This window comes from Scleropages formosus, chromosome 5 (genome assembly GCF_900964775.1).
Source record: "Scleropages formosus chromosome 5, fSclFor1.1, whole genome shotgun sequence".
Classification (NCBI taxonomy): Eukaryota; Metazoa; Chordata; class Actinopteri; order Osteoglossiformes; family Osteoglossidae; genus Scleropages; species Scleropages formosus.
Window position 1 is genome coordinate 2,179,784 of NC_041810.1, and position 16,356 is coordinate 2,196,139.

At 42.1% G+C, this 16,356-nt stretch overlaps 1 protein-coding gene across 1 annotated transcript; it reads right to left on the reverse strand.

The window, feature by feature from the left end:
• Positions 1–1,867: 1,867 nt before the first annotated feature.
• On the reverse strand, positions 1,868–16,134 carry cdc123 (cell division cycle 123 homolog (S. cerevisiae)). Its single transcript, XM_018739545.2, has 13 exons — positions 16,045–16,134; positions 15,154–15,225; positions 14,130–14,187; positions 13,995–14,027; positions 13,370–13,465; positions 12,467–12,573; positions 10,107–10,155; positions 9,072–9,147; positions 8,745–8,867; positions 8,459–8,487; positions 8,064–8,192; positions 5,357–5,494; positions 1,868–4,548 (listed from the first exon to the last, which is right to left on the reverse strand). The coding sequence occupies exons 1-13, from the start codon at positions 16,116–16,118 to the stop codon at positions 4,507–4,509; spliced, it is 1,026 nt and encodes a 341-aa protein (XP_018595061.1). The 5' UTR covers positions 16,119–16,134; the 3' UTR covers positions 1,868–4,506.
• Between the last annotated feature and the right edge of the window lie 222 nt (positions 16,135–16,356).

Below are 16,356 nucleotides of genomic sequence, written 5' to 3' on the forward strand. Positions count from 1 at the left end.
AACTGCTGCATTCAGTGCCTTCAAGAGTCCTTCTGCAACTGGCAGAATTTGACCACCAGCTCTTGAAGACCTGAAATTAATCAATCAATCCTTTATCGGCTCTTCACTTCAACTTTTAAGTTCATGTAGATGCAACTTAGCAACATTTCCCAAATACTGTTGCAAACACATTTAGCAGGACTGCATATTCCTAAGACATACGCCCAGCCAGTTTAAAGTAAATGCAGTCAAACAAACTGCAATAAACCTCATTAACCTTTATGAGAAGTTATGGTAAAGCCTGACCTAAGGATCTGCGGCAGAACGGTCCAATCAGCGAGTGCTGTGGGGGTTCCATAATCCGCATATCCTGGCGCTGCTCTTGCAATTTCACTTAAATGTATTAATTTAGCAGATGCTTTTCTCCAAAGAGATGTACAACTCAGAGTAAACAACAGTGCATTTCACAGCAAAGATGGAGATGCAGACACATTGAGCGTTGGAGCAGTCAGTTGGTTCGGTGCCACTGCTCCTGCCAGCACATATTACACAGGTACCTGTATGTAGAATTGATAGGAAATATAACGGCGATGGTGACAGATGGTGTGATGCAAGTTTGTGGAGCTGTTAAGAGATCAGGAGAAGGGATTTTAAAAAGGTGTTTTGAGACCCTTCTTCTTGAAAGCTGCATGGGATTCAGCGGCTCTGAGGGACAGAGGGAGCTCATTACTCCTCATCGGAGTCAAATTCGAGAACCTAACAATCTTGACATCTTTTCCCTCGTGGATCTATGTCCGAAATCACCATGCTGAGCACGGTGCTTTCTCATTGGCTGCATGCCATTAGGGCTGAACCCACACTTGACCTTTCTTGACCTTGATCATCAGTCACTGTGGTTCAGCATGAAAATGTCAGTCGCTGACTCATCCAGCACTGAGATCCGTGACGTGGAGACCGCATGTAACCTGGTGGCCTCCTGTAACAGCTTCTGGGCTTCTTGAGCCACCAAGAGGCACACTGGTGGGAAGCTCATGAGTATTCCAGCCGCAAAGTACTGCAGTTCTTCGACTCTGGAAAATCCATCATCCCCTCCCTCCTGCTCTTACTCCCCCCCCTCCTCCCCCCAAGGCCAGCACTGAGTCAGCAAGTCTCACAAGTTTGATGTGACAGGGCTCTCCCTGTGTTCTTGCTCGCTGCAGGAGGCTAATCGTTTCACGGTTCCCAGGAGACTGAGGAGGGCCATCTCTCTGCTTGGTGATTCTCCGCAAAGTGGGCGGGGCCTCCTGTGGCCTGTGTTCCCCACCGCTTGCCTGACCCTTCTTGTTGCACAATGACGGCCTGGAGCCTGTGCCCACTTTTGTAGAGACCAGGCCTGACGTATCGAGGCACCAGGGGAAAGGACACAGGTTATTCCAAGCTGTAGCTACGTCCGGCAAGATCCATCGCAACAAAGCGAAAACAGAGATGGGAAAATTGACGCAGGTTTGCTGTCTGTCCACTGGGCAACTGGCTGCGGCTGTTGGATCTTTGCACTGAGCACCAGGAGACCCAGTCCTCTCTGAATACACAATCAATGTGCTTTTCTCTATCTTTCTACTGAGAAAAACAATGAGACTCACAGGACTTTTCAGGCAGTTGAAACCCCCTACAGATCAATCAGTCAGTGAAACCGAGAGCACTTGAGCAGCACATAAGGAGCCTGAGTAATTCTGAAAATAAACAATATACATATTGGACCAAAGAGATGTGGCATAAAAAAAGTAATTTCTTTGATGGCATTTAAATTTCATTCAACGGACAAGAGGAGGCATGTTTGCAAATATGAACATTTTCATTTCGAAATAAAAAAGTAAATGCACAAATACTTAATGAAATATAAAAGCCTAAGTTGGGTGTTATAAATTTATTTCTCTGACATTTATCTAAAACCATTTACAGTGATTTACCTATTTATACAGCAAGGTCATTTTTATTGTATTGACTCAGTAAGTACCTTGATCAACAGTTCTACAGCAAGAAGTGAAATATGAATCCAGGTCCTTCCCAGCAGCTCTAATCATTCCGCAACGTATTCCGTCCAGCTTTTGCTGCATTTCTTCAGGGTGCTCTGGTTTCCCATCACATGTTAATGGCACCGCTTAGGTGGACTGGTGAAGGACCACCTTTGGGTCGCCCTACCCACCATGGAGGAGTGAGTACTGAAAATGGACAAATTACAGTCTGCACGTTTTTAGGTGCACGTCGCCCCCTAGAGGAGGACACTGACACTGTTTGCATATTCCAAGGTATTTTCGTCAATGAAAATATGACTTTTCCCAGCCTGACACATCAAAGTGTGATAAGACTGGCTGTGGTAGTTCTCAATCCCGGGGCTCTGGATTTGAATGAATCTTGGTGGAGTTTGCAGGAGTTTCCCCCACCATCCAAAGAAATGCAGTTTCACTGAATTTGTTCTTGTGTTATGAATGCCCAATGTACAGATTTTTAAAGTCACAAACATTTCGAGATTTCTTATTTTGAACTGCACTTTCTTCACCTCTCTTAGTCACTCTCAGTAACCACTTATCCTGATCAGGGTCATGGCAGTCCAGAGCCTATCCTGGAATCCTGGGCACAAGGCTTGGGGGGTGGCGAACACCCTGGACAGGACACCAGTCCATCACAGGGTAGCCACACACTCATAGACTTATACACAGCGGGCAATTTAAAGCATCCGATTCACGCTAACTGCATGGCTCTGGAGTGTGAGAGGAAACCAGAGTCGCGGGAGAAAACCCACAGACACAGGAAGAGCATACCAAGTCCACACACAGTGAGCTAGACTCAAACCAACACCCAACTAGCCCAGGCGCTTTGAGGCAGTAGCGCAATCCCCTGTTCCACTACCCCCCCACCTCCATTTACTTACCCTAACCTGACACAGTAAAAATTACCCAGCTGTATAAATGGTAAAGTCAGTGCCAGTAGCTTAACTCATAAAGTCCCTTTGGAGAAAAGCATCATAAAATAAATGTAAAGGGTCTTTGGATGTGCTGGAAATTGAAAGGAAAACAAATTCTGAGTATCCATATTTTCATGTGTCCTTGCTACATGTACATTTCACAAATAACACTTTCAGCTGCTGTATCTGAGACTTTTGCAGCACTCAGACTTTCACACAACATATCACTCACCTCCACTCCATATGATATATTCATATAGTGCCTGACATTTCTATTTATGCTGATCATTTGTTCCTTAAATATCTGGCTTTTGTGACTGGGTTTGATTACCATATATACACATAATTTCCTAGTTTTCAATGCTCTAGACACTAATATTAAAATTTTTAAATATTTTTAATACAGAGAAAAATAGGTTTCATACCTAAAAGTGAATTGAAATATTTGTTTATTGAGTATATTTAAAGTTAAGCTTTCAGAGGTTGGGCTAGGTTTGAACGCTTTCACCATTTATAATTTAGTATTTACTAAATATTTACTAAATCCTGAGGAACCTTATGGGGTTAAAGCTCAGTTACTGGCTTGTGATGTCTTTATAAGCCGCCTGTCGTTGCTTGTGATCTTTTCATCCCTTACATACATAAAGTCAACAAGCTGTGGCATGTAACTTACCGCTGTCATTATAACCATAATTAAAGACAATGATGTAAAACATGTTTATATTGTAAAATGTCCTAGTTATGCAACCACAGCACACATATTTGAACAGGCAGCCATAAAACGTGAACTTGACACCCTCTTGCACACACAACAGAGCTACAGCACATCTGTGTTTTATTAGAGCCCGAAATGGGCGTACAAATGTAGTCACCGTGAGTTCAACACCGCCACCCACCACAGCAAGGCCCACATTAACGATCTGAGAGTGGAATGTCTGCAGAAATTGCATATTTCTTGGTCAATTGAAATAAATAACACTGTGCTGGAAGAAGCCGCATAGCTCCGTTCTGCGCTGTTACTCTGCACAGCGAAAAATGGGGGAGGAAACCAAAAACACTCAATAACTCGAAAACACTGAATATTATTGGAACTGCTTCTTTTGTCCTCTGTGCTCCACAAGTGATCTCCAGACATGTGAGATACACACAGTTCCATTTACAGATATATGAGGACCCCCCCCCCCGACCCCCGGAGCAGCTGCCACACCTGTTAACATGACTCCATTAGCTGCTGATGGACCTCAGAGATTAACAGAGAGGACCGTGGTTTCCGAGACCAGTGTTGTCGGGTGCTGTGGTGGAACCTGGCAAGCAGAGTCACTACCCATGTTCTCTGAGTGTCATGGGAATCGCCCAGCTTCACACTTCGACCGCACCCAAGCCTATTATGAAAGATGAGCCAATGTGTGGAGAGAGGGGTGTGTTTAGGGCTGTTGAGGGGTGACTGAGGCGCGTCGAAGTGGAGCAGAGTAGGTTCTCACCAGTCCGGCATGGCAGCAGCCCAGACCCCCCCGCCCCCAGTTCTGTGTGCATGCACCCTGCGCTACACTAGGTGACTCTGCAGGGGGCTGCTGATCCTGCTGCTCTCACGCCTCCTCATCAGACTCCTCCTGTTGCTGGTTTTTCTTCTGCAAAGAAACACAGAAACACACAGCAATCAAACGCCAAGTTATGCTGTCAGCTGTTTACAGCCATTCTAAGCAACAAACAAACACACAAACCAAGAGCGGGGATCTGCATGAACTGCAAGAAAGACTTTGTGCCGCTTCAGTGCTTTATTAATTGGAGAAACTGAATGTACACATTCTAGGATACCAGTAATCACTGACACATTTACACAGATTAACCTCCATATGGTCTCTCTCCTGAACAACCACATGTTACTTTATACTTCATAACAAATATCTCCACTGGTGCTCCTCCACTTGCAGTGAAATTCATTATCGACTTTGTCGTTAGTTGAAAATACCCTTAATACTGTATTACAGGAAACATAAGGATATATAAACAATTTATATACATGAATGCTACACTGCATCATAGTGCCTTCCTATATATTGTCATTAACGTCATATATTCAGGTTAAAATAATATAAACGTTATTAAAGTAACATTAACATCTAGTGACATTGTGGCCAAACAAAAAAAAAAAGGGGGTCCAAAAAAGGTCCATACGTAATTTGAGGAAGATATTCAGCATGAAAACAAAGAAGGGTTTGAGATAAATGTGGAATTAGGCCTAATCCTTCAAAATGTTCATAGCTCATCAGACCAGCGAAAGTATACATTTCTTTGACACATTCTGTATGTGTGTTGTCAGCAGTCAGAGATCAGACTGAAGTGCTCTTTTTCCTCTAAAGTATATATTTTCTAGTCCTGAGCCCACCGAACAGGCAAGATGTGCACAGGGGCCACAGAGAGGCGCAGTTGTCTCACCAGCTTCAGGAAGTCGATGAGTTTATAAGCATCCTCTCCAGTGGACAAGTCCACAAAGTCCCGTGGGATCCTGTAGCTGAGACATGGGCTGGGCTGGACTGTCACCTCACTGGTGGTGTAGCGGAACAAAGGGCCATCCTGTGCGTGCACATACACGCGCGCGCACACACACACACACACACACACACACACACACACACACACACGTTTTTATTACCAGTGCCTCAGACAAGAAGACACGTTCAATTGCTATAGCTGAGACTGCAAGGGATCAAAATCACTGCTTGCCTTATGTCCATGTCAAAATCCAACATATGATAAACTGAGGCACATACATGTTATTAAGCCTTTACTGACTATAGTTTAGGGTTTAAAAATGCTTTTCAAGTTATGAACTACAAACAGACTGATGATCTCAAAAACACTTATACCACCAAGTCACTATCAATAAAAGATGAACAATACAGACACCCTTCTATTTATGTACAGATTAGGTTGTGCAAAAACCTCAAAGTCATAATACACTAAAAATACTGTAACAGTTGCATCCATTTATTATCAACAACCTTTTGTCACATGCTGTAGTAGTTCAGAGCATATTCCGAAAGCACAGCGTGCGAGGCAGGGTACATCCTAGATGGGACGCAAGTCAGTCTCAGTGTAATGCTTATTTTTTTTTTATTAAGTTCTAACTACATTAAAATTAAAACTCCTTTTAAATTACTAAGGCTAAAAGCATATCACCTCCACAACCTCTTATTCAGTTCTGACAGACAAACGATTCATCTCACAAACATTTCCTTCTGGCTACTTTCAGCTTTCTTTGTATCTACACAGTCTAAACATATCAACATATAAATATGTTTTAAATGACTGGAAAATTGGGGGGCGCGGTGGGTTGGGCCAGGTCCTGCTCTCTGGTGGGTCTGGGGTTCGAGTCTTGCTTGGGTTGCCTTGCAACGGACTGGCGTCCCGTCCTGGGTGTGTCCCCTCCCGGGTGTGTCCCCTCCCCCTCTGGCCTTACGCCCTGTGTTGCCGGGTAGGCTCCGGTTCCCCGCGACCCCGTATGGGACAAGCGGTTCAGAAAATGTGTGTGTGTGACTGGAAAATTTTAAAAAATCTTCTCTCCACAAACTCCTATTTAATGCCAAATGCAGACCAATTCATCCCATAAAATTTAGCAATGTTCTTCATCTTGTTACTGATTAACACTGAGCAAACATCAGATATGAGCTATTGATCAAAGGCGGTCCAATGTTTGGGTGCTTTTTACTACCAACTAATGGCTGCTAGATGGCCAAAAGCAAAAATTTAGAAAATGGAACCATGATGAAAATACATTTAAGAATAACTACGTGGAAAATGTTTGTATCTTTGAAAATTCTTAACTCGAACGTTTGTAACACAAGGAGCCAAAGTATTCGTTAACACCTCCTTGGCAGACTTGGTAAAGCTGTTGGCGCTGCCCTCCATGACACACTATAATAATATCAATATCTGTAGCACACACACATATCCCCTCTCAAAATTGCTGGGGGTATCTGCACACCAAGGGTGAACTATGCACTAAGGGGGGGTCCAAAAAGCGCTCTCCACTGAACCCCCTGGCCCTGAGCCCCTGCAAACCCGCTGAGGACCACATAAGAGTGAGGCCATATGAACATCAGGAGTTCGTCTTAATTAGCAGATTTCTTTCCTCCTCCTTTTCTTTACCCTTTTCTGTGTCTCACTGTTAATAGTTATGGCACCTGCGGCACTTCCCTCTGAGCTTTTTCACTATTCTCCACTACGTGCTGAGAGAAACCCGCTGGAAAGAGCACGATACACAATTCAACCGAAGTGGAAAACATGGTATTCTCATTGGGTTGCTAGATAGCAATCACTTGGAGCTTGAGTGTTGCTATGGCATGATATAAATAAAAACAAGGAATCAGGCAAGAAAAATGTATCAGTTACATGTTTTATAAGCACCCCGCAACTGCACCTACTGAACAAAAGTGTTAATTTCGCACTGTAGTTACACTCCCTACGGTTGGTCGTGCCACATATATATTTACAAACCTGCTCCTTTGTAGCTACATAGCAACGAAAAACTAGCCCGTCTTGCACAGCGAGATACCAAACGGAATGCTCATATTTCCCACACTTTAATTACACATGGCCTGCTAATGTCGCTGAAGGACGGCGATGCTAATGGGTCGGGGGAATGACTCAACCCACCGACGCAAATTAGAGCCATTACGGTTGCCCCCCCATTGGTTCGGCAGGCTGCACCGTGAACAACTGCGCACAACTCTGCTCGTCTCACTGTCAGCAGCATAATAACTACTGTGACTTATGCGTTCTTGAACATTTTGTGCTAATTAAAAGCTAACTTTATTCAAAGATTTTTCCACTGAGCACCAAAAATGTACATTTCAGATTTTTACTTTGTTCCACAGTGATACGCTGGGTCCTCGAGTCACGAACGCAACAGGGACTGGAAGTGGATTCATAACTGTGCAAATGACAGAAACTACAGGTGAAGAAAATATTACTGAAAACAAACTGGGAAATGTTTATATTTTTGAAAATTCCCAACTCAAATACTTTGTAGCACGAGGAACCAGTGTATTTACGATGGAGATGCCAACAAAATGGAATCATGTCAGCTACTGCTGTGGGGCATGTTGTCAGTTTCAGACCCAGGGGAGATATCTCTGCTGACCTGCTGGGAAAGGGCTCCTTCAGCCTGCTCGGCCCTCAGGTTCTGTCCAGAGGTCAGTTCCTCCCAGGTGAAGAGCAGGGAATTGGTGACTTCTCCAAAGGGGTTTAGATCAATCAACCAGACTCTACCCTGTCAGAAACAAACTATGCATTCACTCAGGGCGGTCTCAATTCAATGAAACCACACCAAACTTGCTTCTGAAGGTTCCAGAAGTTTAAACCACAAAATTGCAAATGCATGTTTTTCGATGTTTGTGGAGGTTATAAAACATTTTCTGCAAGACACTTGTGGAAGAGAAACTGAACAATTTATATATTTGGCCCAGACAGTGACTGAGATATTCAAATTACTCTAGTGGCACAACATATTGAGAATAACAAACCAACAGTACTTGCCTGGCTGTCTCTGTAAACATCAAAAACAACTGTAAAAGATAAACAAAAAGCCATGAGCTATAATACAAACACACACTCAAAAAACAAACAAAAAAACTATTTTACATGTACTGCTTGCACAAAACATAAAAATCTATACAAAATACTGGATGACTTGCAAACACAAATCATTAATCATCCTGCCTGTAGTCAAAGAGAACATATATGGTTCTTTAAGCCACTAACAGCAGAGGCCTATTTCAACGCAAACACAGAAGCGTGCTTGACCAGACAAACAAACACTCACAGTCCTCATCCAAGAACTTGTACTGGATGTGGTTCGTGAAGAACTCCTGGATGGCATGGCAGATGTCGAGCTGCTGCTTAGAGATGTGCTGGTAGTGCTGAGTGTAGTCTCTCTGGGAGATACCTGACAGGGGCAGTTAGAGAGACCGGTCAAGGCTTTGACCACACTGTCCTCTAGTGTGAATAGTGCCATCAAGTGGGGAGGTAACTGGTGGCGCAGAGGTTACAGCTGCCATTCCCGTCACATGCATCATCTGTACTCATAAAAAGCAGCCCCACCCACAATGAGTCACTGCCCCTGCTCTGCAGTACCGGCGTGGTACTTTACCTATCAGCTTGTTTTCCTTGACAAAGCACCTGAACTCTCCCCCGGGGATCAGCTCACTCCACTTCCTGAGGACGAGCTGTGAGGGTGGGGCAACACTTGGTGAACGCACGCACAGGTGGAGGAGCTGCAGCCGTTCTCCTGTCTCCACTAAAGCAAGCTGGCAGCAGGGATCACCAAACATTGACCACTCTGCCATTAACACTGTTTCTGTGCTGCTTTAGCTCATTTTAATAGAGAGAGAATAGAGGGAACACTTCCAACATCAGTGACCACGTTTCACGTTCCGTGAATACAGTTCATCTTCAAATGACCAAACTACCAGGGGGTTGGAGAATCAGTCATGTGACTGACCGTCATATGACATATAATATACCACAAATGATATTTTGAACATGACACATATTGTATTTATCATAAATGTATATTGTATATCATTAGCACGATTTTTAAAAATCATTCTGGCATGATGATAATCTTTTATATGTAAATAAGATGTTCCAGTTTAACTAAATTTTTAAAACAAACTTTAGGTACATATTTTTCATGTAGTGTATTAAGAGCTGTATACCTACAAATCACTTAAAATAGAAATAATCATTTTTAAACAAATCTGGTTTCATTTTGCCCCATATCCTACAACTGAGAAGGAAAACTACCAATGTTCTTAATGAGAATGATCGCCCAATTCTGCATTTCTAAAAAAGCATATTTCTAAGTTATGTACTGACGGTTTTATGCTTATGAAATATTTTAATTGTGGGACGTTTAACAAATTTGGGTTTCATTTCATTGATTAACGTTTTTTTTTTTAAACTTCTGGAGCACAAAATTAAAAAAAAATAATAATATGATGCACTAGCCTGTCCAGTCATTCCAGAATGTGGTCACCCAAGGTCTGGTCATGCGTGGATAAACTGGAGTGTTAACAGTGAATCCAACACAAAGCCCATGGTCCTCACCAACAGGGCCGTCAGCAGCCGTGTCCCAGGGAACCTCATTACTCTGGTCTCTAGCCATATCACTGCGGTGACGTACCTCATAGCTGATCGGTGGGTCTGGAGAGTCATCACTGCACTGGAGGAACCTGGGAGCGACATAGTGACATGATTACAGATGGAACAACAGTAAACACATCTGAACTCAACAACTGCTAAACTGCTTCTTCCTTTTTCAGTCAAATGAAGTGAATTAAACTTAAAATTCCATCAGTGCTGGACTCAGATGCATCTCTCACTCTTGGCACTTTGGGAGGGGCAGCAGTTGGGTTCCTAGACCCTACTGGAACCTGCATACTGTACAGTTGTTGAAGTTATACTGTACATTTCCTGCACACCCATTCTTCAGTAATTTTATGTATGGAGAATTTACTGCAATAAATGGACAAAAACGGATCTCAACATTTATTAAAAATCCCAAATGTCTGACATTATTACAGAAAGGTTTTTTGGGCTCATTTTAAAGATATGGGACAGCAAGTGGTGTAGAGGCTAGGGCCACTATGTTGCAATCAAAGACCAACCGACCAGTTATAAATGTTCTGAAATGCTGCATTTTTCCTGTAGATTTTAAAGGGTATTTCTTTACCCAGGAGCTGGTAATTTTTTTAAAAAAAAAAGTTCCCTCAAAATTTATTCTGAACGTCACCGCACAAGACAAATGTGAAACGCAGCAGAGCTCGAGTTGGCACCCGTGTGGGCTGCAGCAGTGGCACAGAGCGGCTCTTAGCAGAGCTGCTAATCAATAGGAACCAAGAGCTTTTAGGGAAATGAGAGGTCAGCGGGAGCAAAGGAGCTGGAAAGCTGGACAAGAGCACTGCCAGTGACCAAACAAGGAGCCCACTGCTACCATACAGGGCAATCTATTAATATCATTATTATTTTACTCTCTCTTATTTAGCTTTGTGTTTCATGCCTTACAGCACTAAACAACATGTACACAGTTACCTATTACAGTACACAGTTACCCAGCAGGGTATTCTTACTCTATCAGTTCGAGGTAAGTACCTCGCTCCACAATACTGTCGTTGCCTCATTCTAGTGACATTTATGGTGGAACAGCTCTGGAAAAGGTAACGGTTTTAGCGCAAAGCTTTTTGTAGAAAAACACAACACACAATAACACGGATATATTTTAGGAGGCATTTTTAAGAGATTACATAAGCAATGGTTTTAAGTTACATAACTCAGCCAGTGATTTTCCAACAAACTGTAGCATAGCAGTGGTTTGTGGACATGTGATGAAGCAGATGTTCGACACTATCGAGTAGTTTCCAGGGACTTCATTCTCCCAAACTGACTTCTATAAACTACAGAAGGAGGAGGACAATCTGTCACCTTGCCTATTAATAACCAATATAAAGCAGCCACTGTGAGGATGACTATGGAATATATTCAGTCACGTTTATGTCATATTCAGACATCTTTACTTACTCTGGGTGAGGCTCAACATGTGCTTTCATTGTATTAGAGGAAATACAGTACAGAACAGCACCCACACTGTGGTATTTGCCTTACTGTTAAATAATTACTGCATAAATCATCAAACTGCTGTAATATCAATTACATACACAGACATTCCTCACATAACAAGATTAACTGTTCCATGAAATCACCCCATGAGCCGGATTCCTGTTGTGAGGGGGGTCAAATTACCATGATTTCGAATGGAAAAACAGGTTCCTAGATAGAAAATGTTCCTTAAAATACCACAAAAAACCATTTATTTGTGTGACAATGACAGCAACATATTTATAGTACCTGTAACAAAACGATCACTTCTACCTTATCTTTGCTAAGGCCTGAAGTCTGTCCCTGAAATACGGGATGTGAGAAAGGGTATATTCCAGACAGACACATGATCACTCTCTTTTACTCTGTAAAACGTACTGATACAGTCAGTCGCAATATGTAGCATTGCTCACAAATTTTAGATCCCACTTCCTACTGTAGCGTTCTTCACCAAGGTTCTTACTCTGAAATAATACAGGAAAAATTACCGAGCTGTATAAATGGATAAATCAATGTAAGTAGCTTAACACTGTCAGTGACTTTTGGCGAGAAGCATCAGCTAAATTAGTTAATACTAAACCTGTTGTTTCATACTATGTATGAACAAGAGTATTTATGTTCCTAAAGTCTTGCAGCCAATTTTCTTTGTACGAAACCTTGCTGTTAAAACCCAGTGGGTTCTCATCTCTCCCATAAAGGAGTGTGACACCATGAGCTGCAATTTTAATGTGGTGTGAGACCATTAAGTCCACATTCCCCCATTACTTTGCTTCTTCTGCAGTCTGTAAGGATGTGAGAGGAGAGTGAACAAAGACAACAAGGCAATTTATTTCTACCCATGAGCCATATGCATGGCCAGACAGCGGTGGCACAGAAGTACACACTCACGGTTGCGTGAGGTCATGGGTGATGAAGTCAGAGCTCTTGAACAGCAGAAAGATGTCGCTCAAGCTGCGGCACTTCAGGGAGCTGTTGAGGGCAATCCAGTTGGCATCCTGGAGGACACAGGAGTTCCAAAAGTCATGTGGATGGATGCTTTCTGTGCACATGATGTTTCAGGGGCCGTAAGACAAACAACTGCCATTTTGACAATCCGTAACAGTTATGTAATCTGTGAAAAAGAAATAGTTTGATCGGCATTTGCAAAAATGTAATCATAAAGAATTTTGATTAACTTGCCTTTAAGGTTGCAATCAAAAAAAAACAAAACAAAAAAAACAAAGATAACTTGTACTTGAAAGGACAAAACCAAATTAATAGCATTAACGCACTAATATAAATATTTGAGAAAACACATGATCTTCAGCCCTCATGGTATGTGACATTTAGACAAGCATCTTACTCAAGCTCAATTACGCTAACATTTAATTTTACATTTATTTATTTAGCAGCTCTAACCACTGCACCATCTGCTACCTAATCAAGCAAGTGTGTACACTGTAAGACCCCTTGGCCATGATCCCGAAATACCTTTGTCACTTACATTTTCACCGTAAATGACACAACATTGACTCTCATGTTTACAATATTGAAAACAATCCATTAGTTCTTTTGGTCTGATTCCAAGTCTCGTGGACTAAGACAGGACTGCTACAGCTATCCATCTCTCATAATCAAATCCAGCAGCAAACTTTACATGTTCTGAAGATTTCTGATTGCAGGAAGAGAAACTGTGCACCTCAGTGGCAGACACAGAGAGTTCTTAAAGAGAGGCAGCAATGGATTAGTGGACCTGCTGTGCTGGACCTGGCTGGAGCTCAGCACACCCTGCACAAGCGTGTTGTGCCTTACCCGTGGGGCACTCCAGTTGAGCTTGGGGAAGACGCTGCCCCCGAGAGCGTTTATGGCTTCTTGCACCTTGGCGTTGAATTCTGGGAACTCGGGGGCCTGTGAAAAGGAGCAGCAGTCAGCCCTGGACACAGTATCTCCAGCGCAGATTAACGCAAACCTGGTTTATCGGTAAAAACAATTAATTCCTTTATAAGTGATCTAAATTCCATTCAACAAAACACTGCTTTCATTCTGTAGCTTTAAATGTCGTTAGTGTACAGATTACTAGTTTCCATTTATACTATTATATAGTGAAGGCACAAAAACTGTCTGTCTTTCAACAGAAAAATAATACAAAGCGCAGCCTTTTTCCTTTCTGAGCCTAAATCATCTCTACGACCACATATTTATTCACTTAAAAAAAAAAAATCTTATCCGTTAACACTGAAATACTGACAATTCTCTGGCAAATTAATTAAACTCCACAGCTGGGCTATAACTGGTAAAACAACCTGGTAAAAGTGTCCAATATTTTAATCTGTTAGTCTATTATCTGACTTTTCTCCTTGACTTCAATTGCTAAGTAAATGACCTGACAATTTACGGAAAAAAGAGAACAGAAAACTCTAAAATAAGATGTACTTACTGTTACAATTGCAGTCGTCTCATCGTCGGACCACTGGCAATGAAAAGCAACACAAAGATATTTAGGTAAATATTGAAAAAAGCCAAGTTTAATCACTGAATACACAATGAGGTATATAAACTCTTCATGCAATACCTGGACTTCCTCGTCTTCATCAAAGTCATTGTTGTTTGTCTGAGACGGTGGTGAGTGGCTGAGGTAATTATCAAACAAACAAAACAAAAATATTACTTGAGCCTTACAGAAGAGAGCTGACATTTGCACGAGAACACAATCAGTTCTGCAATATCTGGACACCCTTCTGGAAGTTATTAGAAAGCACTGCATGATTATACCCGTGATAAATTGTAACCTTCTGACCCTGAGCTCTTGCTCTATGGATGTGGACATATTTGACTTTTCGTGGCGTACTACCTATCTGCATGCCGTTTTGACGCTGTGCTGAGCATAAAAAAAAGCTTGACAGAAGAACATCATGTTCAGTGCATCGACTGCTCACCTAAATCAAATAAGTGAGAGCAAAGAACTGTTCATTATCCCTTTTATTTCTAACTCCAAAGTCAACATTGCTCCTAAATCAATCAAGACAGATCCATAATTTTTAAATGTTACAAAAAATATTATTTAAAAAAATTAAGAATTCTGTAAAATCTTTTATTTTTATTTACATCAAGCTTTGTTAACAGATTATTTTAAATTTTATCTCCACAAACTCCTATTTAATGCTAACTATTGACCAACTCGTCTCATAAATATATACAATGGCTGTCGTTCTCTCAACAATACTGATTATTATCCCCACTTGGGTCTCCCATAATACACTTATGGCATCCTAAAAAACACCACACTGTTTTGGTATATATCAGCATCATATAGCAGTACACCTTTTCTAACTGGCACTGCTTCAATTAGTAACACTCAGGAAGACCAGATGCAAGCTATAAAAACTGGAAGTGAGTTCAGTAAAGGTGGTCCCACACTCCTCCTCCGCCTGCCCTTTACTGCCACCCACGGACCCGGCGGCTAAACACACGTCTCGTTTGCTGCACTTCAAACAGACAAGGGAAGAAAATCAAAAATAAAAAGAAAAATGACAAAACATTTGTATCTCTGAACATTCATAACCTGAGGAGCCTTTGTGCTCATGTACGGTACCCACCTGCCAGACACTACCAACGTTCCATCATCTAGCAGATAGTCGATCACATTCTGAGGTAAGGCAAGAATAACGCTGGAAAACAGAAACAACCACTCAGATTATGACCTTATGATCTGAAGCAGGGGACAACAACGTGGGCCAGCTGACAGTGCAGTGCTTAGAGCCTTTGGATCCGAAGGTTTACGGGTTCGAGCCCCACCTCTGGCTGTAGCACCCTTGAGCAAGGCAATCATGCTAAACTGCTCCAAGAAAATCACCCAGCTGTATGGGTAAATAACGGTAAGCTTGTAATACTTGTAAGTACCTTAACATTTTAAGTCGCTATGAGAAAAGCATCAGAGAAATGTAAACAAACACTGTGGAACTGCTGTGGACGTGACGTCATGAATTGAAAGCAAACTCCAACTGGTAAATAAATTAGTACAATTAATAATAATTGTCAGTGGCCACACATTTATACGATGAGTTGGTCAACAGTCGGTAGTGGATCGGAGACAACAGACTCTAAGTTACTTTAAATGAGTTTTAATGAAGCTGCCTGACTACCGGCTTATTGTGGCTACGTCACGTGGTACTGAAACACATCTGTGTACCACCACGACGTAGCCGTCAAGACTCGGGTACGTCAGCTTCGTACTAAATGTTTTTTACCATGTTTTCAAAACTTTGAATCTTTTAACGGTTTCCCATCATCATGGCTCGATGCTGTTCTGGCTCCAAGACGACTGTCCTCAGAACGCAGCTGGACATGACTGGGAGACACTCCTGTTAGCATAGCAGCTAGCTCAGCTGTACACAACGATACCCGGCTTCACGGGCCATAGAACTTAATTCGGAGGCGTCGCATATCGGTTATTGTAGAGTATTTTACACGACTATGCCGCATCATACCTTTTAATCGTGTGCTTTTTAAACAGCGGGTACCAGGCCGAAAACTGACAATTCACAACTTGCTCCTTCTTCATGCTGCATCGGTGTAACCGGAAGTAGTCCGGTCATAAAACTTCCTCCCCTAACAACACGCTGCAGCGAATCTATTGTTCCTCCTCCCTATACACTCGTCGTCACGAGTATTAGATTCACTGAGTTTACATAACTCAAAAATGTAGGAAAAAAAATAGATTTTTCTATATATGTATAAATAGCATTTCCTGCACCTGAAGTATTTTCTTCACTTTTACCTTTTCTAATGTTTCTGTATGC